This window comes from Sceloporus undulatus, chromosome 4 (assembly GCF_019175285.1).
Source record: "Sceloporus undulatus isolate JIND9_A2432 ecotype Alabama chromosome 4, SceUnd_v1.1, whole genome shotgun sequence".
Lineage (NCBI taxonomy): Eukaryota > Metazoa > Chordata > Lepidosauria > Squamata > Phrynosomatidae > Sceloporus > Sceloporus undulatus.
The window spans coordinates 232,594,035-232,618,800 of NC_056525.1; the positions used below are offsets into that span (position 1 = coordinate 232,594,035).

At 41.4% G+C, this 24,766-nt stretch overlaps 1 protein-coding gene across 3 annotated transcripts in view; it reads right to left on the minus strand.

Annotated features, from left to right (window-relative positions):
• ENPP2 (ectonucleotide pyrophosphatase/phosphodiesterase 2) overlaps nt 1-24,512 on the minus strand; it is an 82,322-nt gene extending 57,810 nt beyond the window's left edge. The window contains exons 1-6 of one of the 3 annotated variants that reach the window (XM_042463601.1): nt 24,330-24,512; nt 23,923-24,028; nt 9,498-9,653; nt 7,244-7,369; nt 3,212-3,272; nt 715-812 (exon numbers count right to left, since the gene is read on the minus strand). In XM_042463601.1, the coding sequence (XP_042319535.1) occupies nt 715-812; nt 3,212-3,272; nt 7,244-7,369; nt 9,498-9,653; nt 23,923-24,028; nt 24,330-24,362 (580 nt within the window). In that variant the 5' untranslated portion in view covers nt 24,363-24,512. The remainder of the gene's footprint in view (nt 1-714; nt 813-3,211; nt 3,273-7,243; nt 7,370-9,497; nt 9,654-23,922; nt 24,029-24,329) is intronic. The other 2 variants (XM_042463599.1, XM_042463600.1) reach the window with 2 other exon arrangements.
• Nucleotides 24,513-24,766: the final 254 nt, after the last annotated feature.

The window sequence follows — 24,766 nt, forward strand, 5'->3', positions numbered from 1 at the left end:
GAGGAGGCCGCGGCGCCGCGGCCTCCTCCTCTGGAGCCCAGCCCACTGGCTAGGCCCCGCATGGCTCCGCCTCGAGCCCTCCTTCCCAGCAAGGCCTAGCATGGCAGCTAGGCCTTGCATTACTGCCGCTGCCACGCTAAAAGTGCAGCAGCTAAGTGGGAGGAGGTGGTGATCGGGAGCTTCCGGGACTGCTGCCATACCCGGGATGGGACGTTCCAGACGGTTGAAAAACCGTGGATGTCCCACTCGGAACCGGGATATGGCAAGCCTGTGTCCACCACCCCATTTTTATTTATTTTTTCTCCAAATACCTACTGTACCTGCTGGAGCATTAACTAATAATTGCACCATGCCTTTCTACAGCAATTTTTGGTCTAGGAGTGGCCTTTTTGAAACTCAAAAGAAAACCAAAACCATACCTCCAGATCACTTGTTAAGGGGTTAAACAGCTTCACCGGGCCTAAAACGGCAGGGGTGGAAGGACTTGTCAAAATTGTCTCTCACACTTCCTAGATGACATTGGGCACAAATATTAATGTTTTTCTCTCCCCCCCCCCCCCCCCCCCAAAATTTAAAACTTTGGATGGAGGCCACAAAAATGGCCCTGGAACTGTACTTTCTGCCTCATGATATATAAACCAAGAAATACAACAAAAGAGAGGAAAGGGGGTTTAAAAGGACTGCATTTTATTCTTGTCAAACATGCATACTTACTTAATTTTTCAATGTTGGGCATTACTTTTCTGCCGCTCTTTGTGTAGGATGCACGGAAGCCATCAACAGAGAAGATTATCAATGGAGGGCGATGAAACCTGCAGCAAATGGCATACTAATGAGGTCACCAAATGAAATAAAAACATAGCAAATATGGTTTTAAAAACAACAGAACAATAAAACCAGCTACAATTTTCAGGGATTCTTGGATGTTTTAAAGTTGGAGTATTCCACAGTTGCTACAAGGGACTGTTGAAATGGCTGGTCTATATTAATGGCTTAATATAATTAAGTCCCAGGGCCAGTCATATAACACCTGTTTTGAAAGATCTCCATTGGCTGCCCATTCGCTTCCAAGTGCAATACAAGGTGTTGGTTATAACCTATAAAGCCCTAAATGGCTTGGGCCCAGGGTACTTGGAGAACCGCCTCTCCCCATACAATCCGCCCCACACTCTCAGGTCAGGCGGGAAACATCTTCTAAGAATTCCAGACACACGCTATAGTGTAACTCGGAGGGCATTCTCCATTTCAGCCCCTCAACTCTGGAACACCTTGCCCGATGAGCTCCGTACAGCCACCTCCCTCGATGCTTTTAAAAGGACTCTGAAGACCTTCCTTTTTCGCCAGGCTTTTCCCCCATGAGCTCTTTTGTGATCCTTCTCCCCTTCTAGCGATGTACATATGCATTTTCTCTTGTCAGCTATGTGTATTGGGGGTTTTATGATGTTTTAACTGTTTTTATATTGTATATGTGGGGGGTTGGAGGGGTTTTTGTCATTTTATATTGTTTTTATATATCTTGTACACCGCTGTGATCATTGAGGAATAGCGGTATAAAAATAAAAATTATTATTATTATTATTATTATTATTATTATTATTATTATTATTATTATTATTATAGATGTTTTATGCAAAAGGAAGCCCCACTGAGTCAGTGGGATTTTCTATCAAATAAAAGAAGATAGGTTTGCAGCTGAAAAGCACAATTCTAGTGTTGAGGACTACACATAAAAATAAGATTGACTTGGAATTAAGGTACAAGTGCCCCACCACATATTTTAAGATGTGCTGGTTTTGAAGGTTTTATTTATCCTGAATGTCTTCTGGTGCTAAGATATTTAATCTTGGGACATACTGTGATGTCTATAATAACTTATGTTACCAATGTGAATGTTTCATGCTGTGTTGGAATTCCCAAACAAGTTACAAATTGTTCATTTTTTATTTCAAAGGAAGCCTCCAAGAGTGTGGTATCAATTATGAGTAGCTAGACCGCAGAATTACTTTCCTTTCCATTGGTCCCATCCTCCCTTCCTCCTTTTTTACCTCAAGGACAAATATCCCTTGATCCCTCTGCCAAAAAAATAATTCCAAAGCATTTTGTCCTTGATGCACAGTATTTTTAAATACGTGGAAGAAACTGCAAAAGCAATTGCTGAGGGATTTAAAAGTGGACCATAACAAACCCAACACATGGCAATACAAATTGGGTTAATGCCTCTTCTCTCAAAATACAGTTGCCAATATGGTCTGAATAAATGCAATATGTGTGTGTGTGTACACACACACTCTTCAAGATCCCTTCACAAGGAGCTGGTTAGCCAACATGTAACAATATTTGTTTAACCACTACGTCTTCACTGGTCCTGGTTTGTTGTTCTGCTGCTCTTCATCTGTTTTTCATGTTAACTCTAAATGATGATTTGAATGTGTTGTACTTTAAGCATGGGCTTTGGCCTGGATAAAGCAACTCAGATTTACCACCAACATATTTTCTGATCTGGCAAATGGCAATCCCAATTCTGGTAATCTGCCTATATTCCTTCATATAAAGATATATATTATATTTCTATAATTTAATATACATTATACAAATATAATGGCTGGAATTCTGGGGGGAGGGGTTGTCCCAACCAGAGTACACCTATTCAATCCACTGCTGAATGTGTGTCAATATGTAGGTAAATCCAATTGAGTCAGTGTCTATACTCTAGTTAGGACTAAGATTTAGCTATACATAAAATATAAAATCACTATAATGCAATGTATTAGATGAGAGCCAGCATGGTGTAGTGGTCTGAGCATTGAACTACAGCTCTGGAGATCAGGGTTCGATTCCCCACTTGGCCATGTAAACCCACTGGGTAGTCTTTGGCAAGTCACATACTCAGCCCCAGAAAGTCCCATGATAGGTTCACCTTAGGATTACCATAAACTGGAATCAACGTGAAGGCACACAATAATAGTAATGTATTAGATATACTGGGCCTAAATACCCCAAAGAAACCAGATCCCATCTGATCTTGGAATCTAAGCACAGTCAGCCCTGGTAAGTATTTGGATGAGAGACTGCCAAGGAATATCAGGTGCTGTAGGCTACACTTCAGAAGACAACAATGGCACAACATCTCTGAATGTCCATGGGGTCACCGTACATCAACAGGCAATGTGAAGACACATACACAGTGTATTAGATAAAATACAGTACTTACCCTGCTGGGCATTCTGGTGTACGTATATCCTCACAAACATCGTCAACCCAGTGTTCTCCTCCTAAAAGGATATACATTACATTTTATATAGTGCCTATTTAGCTTTTGAGCAATTAAATCCAAACTGAGGACTTTGTTTTTATGATGACACAGAGATAGAGATAACTATACAGCGCCAGCTAAACTGAACAGAACTTTCATCCTATATAGAGCTTGTTCCCACTTAGGATTTGATACGAATTAAAATAAAACGTTTTTAATAAAATCGAATTAAAATAACACAGTTGTTATCCCGCTTTCAGAATCGCTTTATTCATCGTTCCCATCTGCTTGTTTAATTCGGATTTTTTACCTGCAAGCGTTCAGTAAGCGTTCTCACTTGGCATGAAATCGGTGTTTAAATAAAGCGATTCTTCTCCTCCATACCTTATTTGGAGTTGTCAATCAATACTACGTCAGAATGACGTAACGGTAACCCGCATTAATCGGAATCGATTTATCTGTGACATCGTTTCCATCTCTGTGACCGTTTCTGATTCGATTTATTTTTGGCGGTTTTCCCTCCGAATTTAGTAGGAAACCCAAGCTCTTTCCAGAGGAACTATGGGATTGGTTTTCCAGGGCAGCATCCCTGCTTCATGTCTCCTAAGACAGCCAGGCAGAATCCCTTCAGAGAGCCCACAGAGATCAATGAAGGAGGCTGCTGGCAATGCGAATTTAGTAGGAAACCAAAGCTCTCTCCAGAGGAACTATGGGATAGGTTTTCCAGGGCAGCATCCCCGCTTCATGTCTCGTAAGACAGCCAGGCAGAATCCCTTCAGAGAGCCCACAGAGATCAATGAAGGAGGCTGCTGGAAAAACAGGGAGGGAGCACTCTTCCCAAAGATTCTCTTTCTAGGGTTGGAGGAGAAGGCAGATTCCGTTTGAGAAAGAGAGGGAGAAAGGCTCTATCCCCCCCCCCCATTGATCAGAGCCCTTCCCTGCCTGGGCAAGATCAGATGCCTCCTCGCGAGGAGCCTTCCCTTCCCTGCCTGGGCGAGATCAGAGCCCAAGCGGGCAGGGAATGCCTCTTTGAGAGGAGCCTTCCCTTCCTGCCTCTCCTCCGTTAGAAATGGGCTCTCCCCACACAGAGGGGAGGTTGCAATCCACCGGGAGAAGCCTTGTAGTCCTTTGCAGATGAAGGCGCTGGAGCAGCCGGGACTTCAGGCGCTTAAAGCGCTGAAGAGATTAAGCGCCTGTAAACCATTAAAATAAAAAATAAAAATAATCCTTATCTCTTATTGAAAGACCACAGCGAACAAAGGGGTGAGGGAAGCAAAAATGGCGACAGCCACGACGGATGGGGACAGAAAGGGCAACTCCCCCAATGACAGCCCCCATCGCAGTCAGCTCCTCCCATCCTTCTAGCCCGATTCCAATGCTATCGTTCTCATCTAAATACTCCAGTTCCTAACTCGAATCAAGGGAAAAACACTAGGTAGGACCCTAGTGTTTTTTTAACACGCATTAAATGAGGAAAACACGGATTTAAATTTTAACCCGCTTCTGGATTCGATTTCTAGTGGGAACGATTCCGGGTTGGTCTAGAACTGTTCTAGATTTAAACCGAATCCTAATGGGAACGCTGCCTAATGAATTCGATTCAGAACGCGGGGTTTCCCCTAGTGGGAACAAGCTCATAGAGGAGGAAAGAGTTAGAACAGTGGTTCTCAAACAGTGGGGCAGGACCTTCAGGGAAGCACACAACAGTTGCTCAAGGGGATGGGAACAAGACATGGAGGCCCTCCTCCTCTTCTTTCTAAACCTTTTAAGTGTAAAATTTACATATTCATTACATTAAATACTGAATTTACTTAACTAAAATTGTTTTAATTTGAACAATGTTATTTTCTTGTAAAATGTTAAAATAGGAATGTACATGAATGTGTAAATGAAAATATACACACTAAACAAAATATTTTTATTCATATACTACGTCAAGTGGAGGGTGATGTCGGCATGTAGTGGCAAAGGCAGGTCCCTAGGATAAAAAGTTGGAGTACCACTGAGTTAGAAGAACTTGCAACATCTTAGAGTTTATCACACTGGTTTTGCTCCTGCAACAGATGGAGGAAGCTTTAATAAGGCAGATTCTATTGTATTTCCCCATCGCCTGGGAGTATTCAGAACATATGCAAGGCAGGCTTCTCCAGGCTCCTCCCTCATTTTTTCAAGAATGGGATTTTCTCATTCTTGAAAAGATGCAGCAGAAGCCTGGCTTGTATACAGGCTGCATACTCCCTGGAAATGGAGAATTGCAATAAAATCCCCCTTCTTAAAGTTACATCCCTCATGTATCGTGGGAGCAAAGCCAATGTGATAAACTCCCATATCAGTTGCTATGTAACATTACCCCAAAATTTGTAGTCAGGTCTGCAAATTAGCAAAGCCTTGATGACTTCTGCTAGCACAAGGGCTGACCGCTGCAAAAATCTTTTTTTTTTTAAATTAACCATTTATAATTCCAGATGCTGTTGGACTGCATCACCATTAGCGATGCTGGCCAGAGCTGCTGGGAACAGCAGTCCAAAGTCACCTTGAAGACAACACTTTGCCCACCTTTTCTCATGGGATCTACAGCTATGTGACTATTCCAAGAGCCTATATAATTACAGATTTCAGTTACCATTAAGACAGTGATATGCAGCCAAACGTCATCCATGTTTATTCAAATTAAGCCCTATTGTGATCACAGAGGTTTATTCCCCAATTGCAGTTGTAGTTTCATGGTTGTCTTTATGAAAGCATGATTAATCAGAGAGAAATTTACACAATCTTTATTGTATGGAAGGAGGAAAAGAATGACGGGGGGAACTATGCGTTTAGGAGAAATGTTTACTGGCTAAGAACCAGAAATGAAAGACAATTAATTCTGGCTCTTGACCTCTATCATTTCATTGTTTCCTAGCAAGCAAGACCAGTCCTACTTTATGCTAGCTTTGTATCCCATTAGTCTTCCTTCCCTTATTTAGTTAACAGGGATCACTTTTACTTCACCCTCAGCCTTTCTGCACTATTCAAAGATCCCAGGTATAGATCCTACATTCTATTGTAAGCTCTTTTTGAGAACTTGGGAATGTTACTTTTTTGGACTACAGAGTTTTCACTCCTTCTTTTCTGCCTCCTCCTCTTCAACGTATCTATGGCCTCCATAGCCTTCTTCATGCCGGTAAGAGTTGTACCAACTGGATTTGGCCAGAATTGATGGACAGAATTTCATTCTTATTCATTTTTTACAATTTACCAGCATTTACCAAATTTCTTCATAGCCGGCACAGGAAAAGAACTTGAATATTAAAATTCTAGGAAGAAGCAAAATTGACAGATTTCCCCACACCTAGCTGTGGAATATCCACTCAACAGTTGTCTAACATTTTTAGATATTCATAGTCAGCATTCATATAGCCCATATTGCAGATGGGAAAAAATATTCCATTCTGAGACTACCCATAATGAGATGTGATCCTAACCAAGGTATTCAGTTCATAGTTCAAGGTTTTAACTAACTGTATCCTTCTGGCAGCAAAAGGGATACCAATAGACTGAATATCTTCTCACTCATGTAGATGCTTCCCAATTGCTCCTGGGTATTAAAGGATCCTTTGGAGCAAAAATAGGAGAAATTCCTGTTGCACAACTCAAGTCCCTCACATGATACTTAATTTATACATCAGTCCTAGCCATCGTGTTACAGCAGCAACAATTGGTACTTCCCCCCACGTTTCCCCCATTAAGGCTGGACTCGATAACTCACGTCTCCTTCCCAAGAATGTGTTTATCCATAAAAACAACATTATCCAACATAGTGGTTCGCAGTCTTTGGCCCTCCATACGTTTGAGTTCAGGGTCTTTGAATTTCCAGAAGCCCTGAGTATTGCTATGCTGACTGATGCTTCTGGCTGTTGAAGTCCAAAACAAACGGAAAGCCAAAGGTTGAAAACCATGATCTAAAGTGCTTTTGAAACAGTGAAACAAGTGAACAGAAACACCTACCTTTGCAAACAACATGGTAATTCGTACAGCAGTCCCCTCTGGACAGGCAGTCATTTGAACAGTGGCAAGCATTCTCTTCGTTGCGTGTCTCTCCACAGCGCTCCTTTGTACATTCCCAGCCTCCAGCTGACATTATCACAAAAGTGGAAACATAAGACACAAAGTTGTTGTTTTCATTAGATGGACACAAAACATACCACAAAGCATACCTTTGGAGCGCAAGATTTACAAAGCAGTCATGAAGGTCTTTCAGGTTCTTCCACTTAAGACTTTTGAAACAGAGGTCAGCAAATGGATGATGGCCTAAGCCAGTGAAACCAATAGTGAAGGTTTATGGAAGCTGCAGTTCAAAAACACCCACCCGTGCTTTGAATGCCTTTAAAAATCAGCAAGGCCAGGGGCACAACGACAAACAGACCACACTGGCTGTCTGCTTAACTATGATGACATTCCCCAAATAATCTTGGGAACTGCAGTCTGTTAAATAGCTACACCTCAATCACATCCTCTCTACTATGATTAATCACATTTTATAGGACTGATTCAAATATGCTGACATCTCCACATGCTAAAAAATAAATAAATTGCTATGTGAACACCAGCTTAGCAATTGTTCCTTGGGAAGATTTGGGGAAATTCCACCCTCTCCATATCCACATGAATAAAATGAATCACTAAGAAAAAAATTGAATTAATGGAAATACGTGAACATCTTTGTCTGTAAGCAGTATGTGTAGATATGTAGCTGTGGTTGAATTATGTTTTAATGTTTATATCAGCTGTTTAGGAATTCATCAGCTTTGCAAAAGCCTAGTGTTTGAAAATGAGTTTAGGTGAGCCTCAGGCTTATTGGCTCCCCACTCTACCTTGATCACATGGATGCCTCTAGTATCATTCAGCTGTAAATTAGCCACGGTTTAGCATGTCCTCAAGACCTTAAACTGTGGTTAAATTTCACTACAGCTAATAAAAATGAGCAAGATTCATAAACTAGGATCTGACATTGGCTCACTTTTCACTAATTGGAGCTGGTCCAGGTTAAGATGATATAGCAAGCTTTGAGAAATATAAAATGGTGGGAGCAAGATTGTTTAAATTTATCCTAGTGACTATGCTGGAGTTGGGGGAAGAAATGTGAGACCCTAAGATTCACACTTCTGATTCTTCTGCCCAAAGCAGCTCATAGTATTATGGATTCAGCCCAAGGTTGAATTTCTGTGACTAAAATTGTAACAATTAAAAGATGGCATGAGCTTAGATTCTGAATGGATGAAAGACAGTTCACAAAGATGTCTCAGCCACCCCATCCTACTACAAACATCCAATTCCTCTCTCCAAGATCTCCATTTTATTGTTGATGTTCCCTGCACAATGTGGATGCACATGATGAGCTACAGAGAAAAGGGTGAGAAATAGCTCCAAACTTCACTGATTTGGGGCAATTCTGCTCCCTATCTCAGCAGAATACTGGAACCATATCAGAATAAGGAACTGGAGGACAAGGACCAGATCATGGAGTAGAGGAGAAGAACACTTTTCCTGCCATAAAGCTTACATGCAGGTTGATATATACAAAGCCAGGGCATTTGGACTGCAATGCTAAGCATGCTGGGGCTCCTGTAAGCAAGACAGAATGGCAGACAGTAATGGGACTGAATTCATTTAGATGCTGGTCTAAATCACTTACCCACAGATATAATGGGGGGCATGGTTGGGAGCTGGAAATGCAGTAGATTTACATCTTTTTTTTCCAAATCTACTGTCACACATCCCATATGACCTTTTCTTTCTTTCTGAGATAAAATGTTGACCCCCAAAAAGAAAGAGTGACTACACCCTCCCCATAAGACAAGTTGTGCCCAGGAGTGGGGCATCCAAGATTGGATCACCTCTTCCAATCCTTTGATGAGACTGGAGCTTTGTCAAAAAACATAGAGAAGGGATATCTTTCTATGGCCCCTTGAGACACTCTGTTGTAGTTCTACTCAGAGTCTTTGTTAAAAATACATTGTTTAGTTTTTAAGTGCTCAAACACTTAGCCCAGATACCTAAACATTTGAGGGTGAAAGATATGAGCAGTCAGAAATCTGCCTATTATTTCTGTGTAACATGAATGAGTTGTTACTAAAAAGGACCTAGGATCATGCATTAGAAGCAAGGCTAAAACACATCTTGGCACAGGGAGTGACAAGAGGTCATGATAACTTTCATTTGCTGTAGCCATGTATATGAAAAGGGATTAGAACTATCCTACCTGTCTTTAAACATAGTTCTTCCCAGTCAGCACAACAATTCAAGTAGCTCTTGCACAAGTTGTCACAGCGGCAACCTGGAGGCTCTGCATCTTGAATTTCAAAGCATCTGTTTTTGCAGGAGCCAGAAGTATTGATCGAAGAGGAATCTGATAAGACTGGAGGAGGGAGGGAAAGAAAAATAGGATACCATAAGTCAAGCAACCAGTGGATGGTTACAGATTGCTCAAACTACTGCTGTTTATAGTAGTTAGTTAACGGCCCAGCTGTGTCATCCAGTACAAGTGAGAAGGGAATGAAAACAGAAATGGAGGAACAGGGGAAGAATTAATTAAACCAAGAATTGGTATGTTACTGTTTTTATCCCACTGCTGTTCTTATCCTGGATTAATTTATAATAAATCAAAGCTATGTCTATTCTATGGCCCCTCCAAATCCCATTAAAACCCCATATTTTGACCAAAATTATGCAAATTAGAAACTACAGATATAGGATGTAAAATAATTAGGACTTATTAAGAATTAGGAATTCAATGACCAAAATGAAAGGAAGGAGAGAAGATTGTGGACATAGAGTGGGTCCTATATGGGACAAGGGTTTGTAGTGAGCATTAAGGTCTCAACCCATGACCTCACAAAATCTTGCCCTCAAACTTTGACCTCCTGCTAAGAAGGTAAAATAAAGAGTCACTTTTGAAAAATAAAAATTGACTCTGGCTTCTTCAAGCACGTTTCTAGGGTAGAGATGTGAAAGGACACTAAACTGCTTATATTTTTACCATTCACCTCTGCTGTAAGCGAAAGTTAGGAAATAATTCTTTTGTACATGTTTTAAAAAAAAACCTATTGAATTTGCTGCCACAAGGGATGACTGGCCATTTAAGATGTCTTTAAAAGGGAATTAGACAAATTCATTGAGACAAGGCAACCCTATGCCTCTATCTTACCACAAGTATGCTCCTGGATATACATTACTATGAAACAAGAACAGAGTGATATTTTACCACTCATGTTAAGTTCTTGGGTTTCCCATGGGCATCTGGTTGGCCAATGGGTGAATAAAATACTAGACAAGATGGACCTTTGGTCTGGTCCAGCATGGCTCATGTTATGTTATTAAATAGCTCTTACAACAAATTCTAATTCCCAAACTTTGAGGCCTCAAATAAGACAGACAAAACTGCAGTTGTTGTGTTAAAATGAGTGAGCCCAGAGAAGAATATGTTGCTGGGTTAGAAAGATAGACAGAATGCGAAGTAAGTGACATATGCCAATATTACAACAATATTCTCTACTGTGTACAGGGATGTATAGAAAATGAATGAATCAGTGAATGGCTCTATATACTATAGAAGAATAAAATATGTAGAGGACTAGGGTTGCTCTCATCCTGAGAGCAAAGGCAGAGGAACCTCAAGGTTCTGCCTTGATAAGTTTGTATATTCAGTTGGTATTTTTTTTAATTGTTGGATTTAGTGGTGTTTTTATTTTAATGACATATTCTATGCAGCTGCTTTGCAACTATAAAAGTACACGTTTACAGACACTAGCAAGGGTTGTCACTTGTGAAGTTACATCACCCTTGTAAAATCATCAGGGCCCACACTTTTGACTTCACAATGAGCATCACCACAGATCTCGGGTTTTGGCTCTGAAGTCTCAGGGCCAGGTTTAGTTCTGACTTGACAACCCTGTAAGAGACATAGGCATACATGCAGCCCAGGCTCCTTACACATCCAGCCAAAATGAGTACAAAGATCCAAAATGGACTCTGTGAAGACGGTGCTGAAAATGTGCTTGCAGAGTTCTCAAGGCTATGGCATTGGAGCATGAAAGCTTTGTAAGTGCATCCAACCAATCTTGGATACAACCCCCTTTTCAGCTCTTTGGATACTTGTTAGGGACTGGTTACCTCTGACTTCAAGCACCGAAATCACTACATCGAGACTACTGTATGAGTAAAACACCTATCAGTTTGAAGTAAAGAGAAATGAAGCACTTTTCAAATAAACTTTAAAGTACTATAAAAACATATTGAACATATTGAAAAGCATGAAGAAAAGGAGGAGGAAATAAACTCCTGGAAAAATGTGGAAAGTTCAAAAACAGGGTGAGAAAAGGGCTGCCTCAGAAACCACATGTAAACCTCAAAGGCTGGTTCTATAGTCCTCTTCATCCAACTTCCCTACCAAGATAATTTTTCCAGAAAGAAAAAGGTGAACTGTTGATAGGAGCATCAGTTTACCTTCTAATAGATTTCAGAGGCTATCTGCATCCTTTAACATCCCAAAATATCAATTTTTCAAAACTTCTTAGCCATTTCGAATTTCCTTTTCCTCCCACTTTCCACAGTATGTGCAGCCCCCAGATAATCTTGTGGGACAGATAAGCAGCCCCCAGACCTGCCAAAGTTGCCCATCTCTAATCTAAATGGTAGCCGAGCACATAGAAATACTGTTCATGCACAGGGCTTCAGTCTTTGTACATGTATTTGTGCGTTTCTGTGTTTCTGCCATATTCTAGCACAGGGGTGGAAATCAGGTGATCCTCCTGGGAAAAGAGCAGGATACAAATAAATAAATAAATAAATAAATAAATAAATAAATAAATAAAATATTGCTAAACTACAGTTCTCATAATTCCTCACCTTTGACTCTGCTGGCTAGAGCTACTGGGAGTTGTACTCCATCAATGTCCAGAAGGCTGCACTATTCCTCTGTAGTTCTTATGGCTCAAAGATACAATGGATAATCTTGGAAGGTACTCTAGTGATCAAGTTGATAAATATATTGCATTGACTCTTCCTCAAATGGTTCCATAGAAGGATGAATGAGAGTTGGAGTAGTGGAGACTGAGACATAATTCTTTACAGAAGATTTGCAACTCCTTCTTTTAGGACTTTATCACACAAGGCTATAAAAGCAGAATTTTAACAAGATAAAAGAGTTTTGGGGCAGTATCACACGACGTTGTGCTGCTGCCTTGCATTCCATTCATTGCTATTGTGCACCTTCATTGATGAGCAAAGCCCATCAATAGGCTCTCAGTCTCACTGCTATTCCATTGATGGAATATCTCCCTTTAGGAAGGAAAAGGTTTAGAATGATAGTGCATTCCCTTCTTCTATTGTAGTGGTGGGGTGTATGTGTGTGAGTGTACATATGCATGCACACTTTTATCTCACTTTCCCCCAACCTGGCACTTTCTGGAAAGCAACTCCCATCCTCACCAGCCAGCATAGTCTGGGAATGGTGGGGAATGTCATACAACACAATCAGATGGCATCAGATTCAAAGAAGTTGTGCCACATATTTACATACAGGGATCTAATATAGATAGGACTCGTTTGCTTGTGTTCTGCAGGATAATAAAAACACAGGTTTGAGGAAGGGGAAATATTTTCTGTTCTGAAGAATTATGACTGAAAAGGTGTAATAATTCTGAGACTTAAGGTGGACAAGACTTGACATTAACAACCAGGTTGTTATTATCTGTCCCTACTTACAGGGGGAGGCCATCTTCACCCATTAAAATTCAGGCATCCTTAAATATTAATATTCATAAAAGTACAATGTACATAATGTGCCTTCCATGTGATCAGTGTAGTTTACTCTCAAGGAAGAATACACAGGATAGACTGAAGGCAATCATTAATATTGCTGGAATGGCTCAACAACAATCACTACCTTAATATGTATTAGTACTTGATCATTTAGTACAATCTGGATTGATAATGCCAGAGAAAGCTCCACTACATAGGAGTCTTGGGTATCCATTTTTTCTAGAGCATTTCGAGGAGGAGCGAGCTCTGCTCTTCCTAGCCTAGCAGGGCTCAGTCCTGCCTGTTTCTCATTGCAAGAGCTATGTTGTGATTACATCTACCACAGCGATGTCTCTCCCATATTATATTTCTATCTAAAAACTTCTATCACACCAGACTGCTGTCCTGCCATAATTGTGCCAGTTTAAGAATGGAAGCATGCTGTTTTGACATCATTTCTTATCACACATTTCCCCACAATAGTGCTTTGGTGATCCATAGTTGTGTGATCTGTTCTACATATTACCAAGCACTACCTTCCAAGAAGAGAGGAGCAAGTGATGCCAGCTGCCAACCGTCTCTGGAAGCCAGGTGCTATGTGAATGTGCACCCAGCAGCCAGCTTTGGGAAGGTGTTGATACTGGTAATCATTGCACGAGAGGGAAGAGGAGCAGAATCACAACCTCTCACTCCAAGTAACTGGTTGACAAGCAGAACTGCAGTTGAAGGGACATATCGCATGAAGGCAGTAATGGAATAGTAGTGAGACTGAGAGCCTATTGGTATGTTTTGCCCATTAATGAAAAGGTGCACAGTAGTAATTAATAGAAAGCAAGGCAGCAATAGCAATACAAGCTGCATACGCATTTTAGTGACCTACAGAAGGATGCAAGGCTGAGTGGGCCTTGGAGACCCTGTGATCAAACTCACAACCTTTTGGTGTACTACAGGCATTTAACCATTGCACCACCAAGGCTCCAGCATGACACTATGTGATACCGCCAAAAATGCTTTTATCTTGTTCAAATTCTAATTTTGTAGTCTTGTGTGAGAAAGTCCTAAAAGAGGGAGTTGCAGTTCTTCTGTAAAGGATTATGAAGCATCTCAGCCTCCACCTCTCATTCATCCTTATATGGAACCATTTGAGGAAGAATCCATGCAATATATTCCCCCTTCTTCCTCTCTCAACTTGATTGCCCTTTTTCTTGCATAAAATGTTAAAAATCAATTATAAGAGCAGAAGATTTTATTAAGTAAAACCAACTGAAATTATTCTTCCCTGAAATGAACAATAAACATCACACAGATTTGGCTGGTCCTAACCAAGCATAGCTTGACCAGAGATTCTGTTGTTGTTGTTTTCATATGGTTTTCTTTGTTACATTTGTCTTTCTGTCCTGATTAATGCTGACAAAATTTACTCTAAACCTTTGTGTTATTCAACCCTGTGGTTCACAACCACATACTAGTTGAGATACTGTTTTCTAAAAGTGTTTTTGTTACCAGATTGTCAAATCAGCAGCATCTCATTCTTAAATTTTTAGGATTAAAACATAAGACCAGATAGTGGGCCCCTGTAAAGCCATAATAAGTACGTCCTCATACTGTCCAAGAGGTGGCACAGGCAAGGGTTGAAAGGAGGTTATATCTGCTTCTGGGTCATCTTACTGTGGAAAGAGGCATAAAAAGAATCCAGGTAAATGCCCCCATATTTTTTTCTGCATTACTATTTCTCTTTCATTGCTTATAGCAGAGGGGGAATCATTTAGACTGACTTCAGGGTTTGTCTAAATGTCCCTACAAATTGCAAAGATAATCAGTGACTAGAATGGTGCTATGTTAGCAGCCAGGAGCTCTTAGAAGTAGTGTAAAAGATGGAGACTTATGTCATATAGGCCTGTTACAGACAGCCAAAATAAAGCTGCTTCGAGACACAGTGGAGGTATGGTGTTTCATGATGCACGTCCTAAGAGTCCAGAAGTCGCACCAAAGCCACGTTCCAGCCCAAGACTGGAGCGTGGCTTGGTGCGACTTCTGGACTCTTAGGACGCAGGCATCATTGAAACACCATACCTCCACTGTGACTCGAAGCAGCTTTATGGCTGTCTGTAACAGGCCATAGTTCCCCCTGTCCAAGGCCACAATCACTGTTCATTCCCAACACTGAGTGGACCATCTATATTTAATCCACAACATCCTAAACAGATCTGAATCAATGAATGCACTGTGGCAAACATTGCTTTACCTCCCAAAGCTCTCACAATCTGCCCACACCTTAAGATCTCAGGAAGTTATGTTATTGTGAGTCAGTCCATTAGTCCATCTCACTCAATATTGCTGACCCTGCTTGGCACTTGCTCTCCAATATTTTTGCAGGTCTACCTGGAGATGCCAAGGACCTTCTGCATGCAAAGCATGTACTCAGACACTGAGCTGAGCACTCTGCCCATGCCTTCAGTCATCTTTCGTTCTGTCTCTCCCAACACCAGAGAGGTGAAGGCCATGTAATTTTCTACAGGGACAGAGAACTGGGATCTGAGGTCAGAGCTATATTTTTTTTTCCACAGCCCTTGGGATGCTTTTCCAGGGCCACAGGACTGCACTGTTAATCTCTCAGATTTTTCCACTGCCAGATTTGAGTGGGACATTTCACAAGATGATCCCAGAATGAACTATTTTAACGTCTTTCAGGAGGTTGTTCAATATTTTCATTTACCTATTCCATTCAGCCTGTCTCGTTACCAGAACTTGTGCAACATTTGTATTTGCTCTTGGAACTCAGCCACATTGGTTTTTCAGACACAAATGACACCACAAGACGTGCTTGGCTCCAGGATTTGCTGAAGACCTCTTTCATTGTCAATTGCAAAAAAATAAAATTTAGCAGGCATTTATTGGACTGTTGGTCTAGATACACAAACTTATTGTGTGCAAAGAATAATTTCTACGTAGTTTTTTGCATAGCACATTCAGTGGATTTTGCCGTATCTTACACACTGCACAGCTATGCTGCTACTCAAACTCCAGTTTGAAAAAAACAAGTTAATTCAGGCGTGTTACAGACCGCCCAGAAGGGGCAGTCTGCCGCCGCAGCCATTTGCAGCGCAGAGGAGCCCCAGCGTCCAAACCGTGAGGCTCCTCCACGCTGCAAATAAGAAGTGCCAAAATGGTGCTTCTCCTTGCAGCGCGGATATGACGGCGTGAGGTGCCAATGGCGCACTTGCAGCATCATATGTGCCACGCGACGTGCAGACACAGCGTGCCCGCTACGTAAAGATGGCGCCCCGTGTGGAATGGGCTCCGCCATTTTGTACGGACTCGGTCCATATTAGGGTTAGAGGCATCCGGAAGGGACGCCCCTTTCTAACCCTAATATGGACCCAGTCCGTACTTTATGCCCGTCTGTTACGGGCCTCAGTTATTCCCAGTGCCCATTAGATCATTTAGCACAAATGCAAATAAATACCATATAATAGTACAGCCATGTGATTCAATACCATTCCAAATAATATGATAAAAAAGGATTCCATTTTCTCCCTATCCTTACCGGAGACTTTTTTAAAAAACTGCCCAACTACATTTTTAAAAACTGCACAACTTAAATTTGACACACTTTGCAGGCTGGTCAATTTGTGTTGTAGTAGTACCACGAAGGCTCAATAACATTACTTTTCTGCCAGTGGGATTGTCGGGCACCCACTGGCAGTCCCATATAAAAAGTTGGTGTTGCTATTGTTGTTGTTAACTGCCCTTGAGTCATCCCCCACTCATAGCAACCCTGTAGATGAGACATCTCCAAAAAACCCTATTTTCCACTGCTCTGCTTAAGTCTTGTAGATTCATGCCCGTGTCATCCTCATTGATTCCATCCATCTGACATGCAGTCTTCCTCTCTTTTTACTGCCCTCCATCTTTCCTATCATTATTGCTTTCTCATCATACAAAGCGCAGGTTTAGGCTCAGAAGGTGGAGTGAGGACAGGAGGAAGGAACATCAGCAATCTACAATATGCAGACAACACCATACTACTAGTGGAGAACGTCACAGACTTGGAACAAATAGTAAGGAAGGTCAAAGAAGAAAGTCAAAGGCAGGCTTAAGGCTGAACATAAAAAAATAATAATAATGACCATGGAGGAACTGCATAAATTCATCCTAGTCAATCAGGAAATCAAAACAGTTAAAGAGTTCCTGAACCTTGGATCAAACACTGATCAGAATAGAGACTGCAATCAGGAAATCAGTAGTAGACTGGGAATGGGAAGGGCAGCCATGAAGGAACTAGACAAGATCATAAGGAGTAAAGACATACAAGTGTTCACTAAAGTTAGAATTATCCAAGCCATTGTATTCCCCATCACCATATATGGATGTAAGAGCTGGACAGTGAAGAAATCTGACAGAAAGAAAATCAACTCGTTTGAGATGTGGTGCAGGAAAAGAGTGCTGAGGGTACCATGGACAGCCAAAAAGACAAACAAATGGGTCCTTGAGCCTGTAAAAGAAATTTCCCTTGTAGCCAAGTTGATCAAATTGAGGATGTCATACTTTGGCCACATAACCTATATTTTCTTTGTGGTTGAAGAGCTATCAAAGCTTCTCTCACCACAGGTGCCACCCATGCCCATTGATAACATATCTATCTTATAACCATGTTGGTATTTCCCAAGGCACCAGCAGCAGCCATGCCAATGTTAACAAGATACTAGACTGCACATATTCCAGATTACCCAAATAATCAAAAACATTCATACACTGACAGCTTTTGAGAAAAGTTATTTTGGGACTATGGGCTCATCTATACTTGACAGTATATTTGGGGCTGCATTCAGAATATTCTGGCCCCAAATTCACTTCTTACTTTGGTCTCTTCCCCCAGCAACAACAGGCAGCTGCCTTCCCACATGGTTCCTATTTTATGCCCGGCACTGGTGTTGAAAGCAGAACAAGGCGCCCAGCCATGCTATTGATTCTGAGAGACTCATTCTGACCTCAGAACAACTTGTGCCCACAGCAGTGGCACTGGGTGATAAATGGGGACCGCAAGTTAAAAAGCTGCCATTGCAGCCACTAAAAACCCCCTGGAAACCTGCAGCATTTTTTAAAAAATGCAGGTTAGGGTAAGGAAACCACCAGCTGAGTGCAGGTGTCATGGAGACAGTCCCAACCTGATTTGGGGATTTGGCCTAGCATTGTGTAAGTAGGAGGCAGTAAGCCAGGTGGGAGGACTTGGAGTAATCCATGTAAACAAGGCCTATATCTTCAAGAATATCCCATCCGGCATGGCTATTGTGCTGGATGGGGGATTTGAAGAGTTATGGTCAAAGAAGCAGCTCTCCTAACCACTGCTGCCAGTGCATCATGGGAGAGGACTTGTAACAGCAGTCTTACAGATAACCTATCAATGGAACCCATCAGATGTGCCCTGTAATAGGGTTGCCATAATTCTCTACTAAAAACAGGGACAAAATATAGGACAAAATTTAGACCAAAATATAAGACAATTGTAGGATAAAATTTAACCCAAAATGTAGGGCATTTAAGAAAAATAGAGGACCTTAAATGTCCTACATTTTGGTCTAAATTTTGTCCTACATTTTGTCCCTGTTTTTAGTAGAGAATTATGGCAACTCTACCTTACAACATAAAAGGGCAAAACATTTATAAGAGAATTGTTCCTAGCTGCTCTGGCCCTCTAGTACACAAATACAAGGCCTGCTTTGCACCAGGTATTTCAACCCCATCACTATGGGTCAGCCAGACTCTGTTAGTTCTAGGCATGACACAAATTAGCAAATAGAAATTAGAAAGAACCACTTCTAAGTCCTTCTGACTTTACCTATCAAGTGACTTCATAAGAATGAATCTTCTGGATGATAACACCTCCTTGATGTTTACAGTAGGGAAGGTGTCACAATAGATCTTGCAATTTCACAACACACTGAAAAGGACCCAGCTTACTGTCAGAACACCTACTTTATATGTCATTCCTTAGCATCTCCAGTTAACATGGAGGATGGAAAACACATCCTCACAGTCAACCTAGGATGACTGTTGGCTCTGCAATATCAGTTTGCTTTCCTCAGCTAGGACACAAGAAATCTAACTGCTTCAGGAACATACTGCTGACTGAAGTATATGATGTCCCGTAATACTACAGAGGAAAATCCAAGGGCAAAGCTAGCATCTGTGAGGTATTTTTTCCCAAACATATGGAGAGCAGATTCCTATTTATAGTGTTCTGCAAAAGTGCAAAAAGACAGACAAGGTCACAATGCAATGCATTACAAAACAGCAACACCCTAATTTGAATAATGATAACAATGCAATGCCACAGTAAGCGGCATACTTTCAAAGCCAAAAGATTACTGTTTTTGCTCCAACTCATACAGAAGGAACTGAATTCTGAGTGCACTCCACTAATTAAAACCTTCCCAACACTTAAGAATATGTTTTCAAGACAGCAACAATAAAAAGCACTCATCTCCTGGCTGTGAAGTGCAGGTATAGCGAACTCATATTAAAAGCCTGCATCTGAATGGGCAAATTAAAGCAAAAGCCAAAAGATTCACCCTGTTTTCCTACTCACAAAAAGGATTTTTCTCCAAGCAATGGCCAAACCTCATGCACAGCAGCCAACACAACCCAAAACTCATAGAGGTGTATCTTACTAGCCATACAAGTTGCCATAGGGCTAGTAGACAAAGATGATGGGCTTTGAATGTACATGTTGTGCAGGCAAGTAAGTCCCTTTTGTGAAGTGAACCATAGAGTCAAAACAGAGTCCAGATCTGTTACTTTTACCAGTACAGTATCAGTTTGGGAGTACTCCTGGACTTGTCTCTACAGCTGACATCTCAGGTGGAGGCGATAGCCAGGAGTGCATGGTACCAGCTTTGGCTGATATGCCAACTGCGTGCCTACCTGGCTCAGGGAGACCTTGAAACAGTAGTACATGCACTGGTAACCTCTTGTTTAGATTTCTGCAATGTGCTCTACATGGGGCTACCTTTGTAACAAGTTCGAAAGCTTCAGTTGATCCAGAATGCCACAGTCAGACTGATCACACACCGAGATCAGAACATATTACACCGGTATTGAAATCTCTTCATTGGCTGCCGATTAGCTTCCAGGCACAATACAAAGTGTTGGTTATTACCTATAAAGTCCTATTTGGCCTGGGCCGAATTACTTAAGGGAATGCCTCTCCCCTCATAATCCGCCCTGCATTCTCAGAACATCTGGAATAAAAATATTAGAACATCCTAAAACCAGGTTGAAAACTACCTCTTGTAGAACATTTTCTGTGATGGCCCCAGACTTTGAAATAACTAACCGGAAGAGATCCGTCTTATCACTTCTTTGGAAGCCTTTAAAAAGGCATTGAAGACAGATCTCTCCTGGCGAGCCTATCCAACTGATCTCTTCTAATTTGATTGTGAATAATATCTTACTACAATGACTCGAACCTATGTTTGTGAGCAATACTGTAGCAACCCCTCCCTTTTTATCTCTTCTTTTGATTGATGTATTTCGAATTATATCTATTTTATGACATTTTTACTTGTTGCAGTTCCACTTCGATCCGAATGGAGAAGCGGGAAATATAAATAAAATTTTATTATTATTATTAAACCAGTGCCCACATCAGTTGGACAATTCTGGGACTTGTAGTGGGAAAAGAATCACTTCTTCACATTCTGCTTCAAAGTACTATTTTTTAAAAAGGATTTCTTAAAAAGTCTTTTGCATTCAGAAACTGACGTGGAGTTTTTCAAAGTACTCAACTCTCAACAGCAGCTGGGCTGTTTTAATATCTCCAGCCATATGTTTGGAATTTACTAAGTACGATATCCAGCACCTGCAAGGACAGTGCGAGCTATCTTCCAGCAACAGATGGAGAAAACATTTTCCATGTTAGCTTGGAAAGCAGCAGGATCAGACAGCAGAATTTGATCCAAAGGGATGTTAAGGACTTAAATGTGCAAGCCAACTCAGCAGAGGTGTAAGAGGCCTCTGCCACAAACGTTCCCACCTTGCCGTTCCTAAGGGGTTCTGCCCCATCTGCAGCTTCCATTACCAATAATAGGAATCATGTGTGGCTATCAAAGCCTGAAGCAGTCTCCTTTGATCTGAGCATTTGTTACCAGTTAAATATAAGTTATGCTGGATAACAGCACACCCTTCTCTTCACAGACCATCGTTCAGATCTCCCATTTGTGACACTGAAACTCCAGGCCTCCTGATCTCACATTTTGTACATCCTGTTTCCATTACCGTGATACATTAGAAACAACTTTGGCAAGGAAAGCAAACACCAGCATGTATCCATACACACACATACTGTTTATGGTCACAACAATACAGCCAGCAACTTCATGGCAGTTTCATTTCTCCAAACGTATACTTTTAATGCCTCAGAATGCAAAGAAGATTATAAAAACATCCAAAATCCACAAAACAGTGATACCTTTTTGGGGTCAACCAAAATGCACAAAAGTCATGCTGCAAGCTTTCAAAGCTCCACTGGAGGTTATAAACATAAAGGAGGTTATTATGTTTGTGTGTCTACGAGAACTGTCTGCAACATCAGTATGGTAGGAGGCATAAAACCATTTTCAGTACATTAGCAATTAATCAGAAGCTTTGCTAGATGAGAATCAGATCTGCTTTTATTTTATTTGCCAGCATCCCCAGCCTCACACCATCCAGTCAGATTGGACTACAACTTCCATCACCCACAATTTCCATGCTGGCTGGGAGAGAGCAAGGCTCTGCAGCCCAGCATGTCTGGATGATCCAGAAACATCATGTTAAGCAACTCATTGCCTCCCTTTAAAAAAAACAAAAATAATTTCAATATTCAAATTAGCATCTGTACGTGCACACTAAATAGCTGCAAATTCCTTAAAATGTTTAAATCCCCAGAGCAGCTTAGTAGTAGAGATGAATCCTTCATGTCCTGTACATTATTGCCAGCCATCCCTAGCTTCACACCATCCAGCTGAGTTGGACTACAACTCCTATCATCCACAATTCCCACACTGGTTGGGAGATGGTGAGGCACTGCAGTCCATCACATCTGGAGGTGCTGGGCTGAGAAAAGCTAAGACTCCTTTTTGTATGTCAGAGCCAGAAACTGCAGTATGAGTCAAGGGCAATGAATAACATCACTTCAGAAGCATTAGAATTGCTGATCAGTAAGAACATAAATCTGAGAGCAGGTTTCTGATCAGACCAAGGAAAAACATTCCCAGCTGGGAACAGTCAGATATTTCTGGAAAACTGACAGGCAGGGCATCTTGTGTTCAGATATAGGATGCCTCTGAGTACACAGTGTTGGAGGTCAAACAAGACTGGAGGACTACAGGATCTGTGGTGCCAACTGGCCAGGCAATACTGGCAACAAGAAGGCAAGCTAGTTGGGCCATTGCTTTGTTCCAGCTGGACTCTTTTTATTATCCCCCCAATAAACTGTATTTATAGAAGTATACTGCTCCTGAATATGCAGGCTCACCCAGTTATTATGGGATTAACCAATTGTCCATTATTAGAAAGCCATTTAAGCTGGCAGAGACAAATGTATTCTACAGACAAATTAGTTGCGCTGAAAGGTCTTTCTCCTGCCCTCAGTTATTGTTGTTTTTTAACATTTAATATGCATTAATCCAGAGCCTGGAAAAGTTCCTTTTTAGCCACGTGGGCTAGAGATTTTGTGAGAGTTGTAGTCTTTAAAAAGTCCTAAGGTTAAAAATGCATTCTGAGAAAATCTAGAAGGAAAGGTCCTGATGTCTTTTTCTTTCCCCTCCCCTCTTATACCTAAAAAGGATGCCACATTTAAGTTATCCAACATCTGCATCATGCAGTGTCCAGCATTAAACACATTTGTTGTTTTGTTGTGTGCTTTCAAGTCCTTTCAAACTTATGGTGACCCTAAGGTGAACCTATCATGAGGTTTTCTTGGAAAGTTTCTTCAGAGGGGATTTGCCATTGCCATCCTCTGAGGCTGAGAGACAGTGACTTGCCCAAGGTTTAACTGAAGGTCACCGTAAGTTGGAAATGACCTGAAGGCACACAACAACTCTACTGTTGTGTGCCTTCAGGTAATTTCTAATTTATGGATACCCTAAGGCAAAGTTGTCATGGGGTTTTCTTGGCAAGTTTTTTTGGAAAGGGTTTTCCATTGCCATCCTCTGAGGCTGAGAGAGTGTGACTTGCTCAAGGCCACCTAGTGGGTTTACATGAATGAGCAGAGATTCTGAACCTGGTCTCCAGAGTCATTGTCCAATGCTCAAACCACTATACCACACTGGATCACATTAAACACCTGATATCCCCATTTCTTTGCTCCTGACCCCTACATTTCTCTGCCAGGAGGCTGGCTATATGAATTTTCAGGAGCCAAGGCAGCAAGCCAGCAGATAATCAGAAATCTCTTTCTGTCCAAAAATGCAAACTAATCCAATGAAACCCAAGTTTCCCATATGCTATTTTCAGAGAGGTCTGCAAGTATCTGGAAATCAGTGCACTTCACTTTCTGTATATTCCCACCACAACTCAATGTAACCAACATTAAAAAAATACTGACTTTGATAGAATTGATTGTATAGTGTAAACATGCCCATGCACACATATGAAACCCCCAAATATCTGAGATCCTGAACATAAATTGAACATATCTGTCTCTCCCTCTCTAACACAGAGAAGTAAATAGGTTACCTATAAGCAAGCCTTGGAAGTCAATAAACCCCAGCTTTTTCACATAACCTTTGACATATTCCGGAACAGAAAAGAACAGTTTAAAGACATTTTCAAAGTCATTTCAACCCACCTGGCCTCCCTCTGCCAAATGCATCAAAATAGACCATTCATAGGCATTCCTTTACCTGAGATACGAACATCTTCCACCACATCGCTGCTTTGCTTAAACCTCTCAGCTACAAATCCAAAGCAGACATTCAGAGCCACAGCAAAGGTGAACCAGGATATTACCTGCAAATAAGACAAGAGAGAAAACTGTAGAAGTTAACCAAATTAATCCAAGCCATGAGTCAGGTTTGGTTTGGTTAGACTGAAGCAGAATAAAACCAGCTGTTTTCTGCCTTTCCTTGCAGCCTGGGCAACCACAGTCCAGGACACTGCAGCAACTTCAGAAAAGAATTTGGGAATAAAATGGCCTGATTTGCAAACTCTATTTTAAAAAAAGACATTTATTTTTATTTGCCTTCCCTCCACCCTTGTGGGAGACATTGTGGCTCCTCCTTAAAGAGAGAGAAAAAAGGTCAGCTCCTACCTGATGTAAATGGAAGGAGTTTTTCTTAGCCATGCTAAAGAGGATTCTTGAAAAGCCTCCACAGTGGCTTCGCTTTGGCTTTAAACTGAGTGCAGGGCTCTGTTTGCTCAGTCTATTAGCTACAACTAATCCCACCTGGTGAGGTTGACAGCCGCAATGTGATTTGTCCAGGGGGAGGTTTCATCATGTTCCACTCACAAATCGTAGCAGCTCTGGAGTGCCAGAAAAATGCAAGCATCATGCCTCTCCCCAGGTCCCTCCCCCATAACACACACACACACACGTTTTATGTGGTTTGCCTCTGGCAGCGCAGAGCTTTCTTCTCTTGCTGTCGCCAATAAGTCCATATTCATTTTGATTCCTCTCCCTGATGGGAGGATGGCTTGAGACTCCAGAGAAAAGAGAAACCCAATGTGTGTGCATCATTTCCAGCCTGG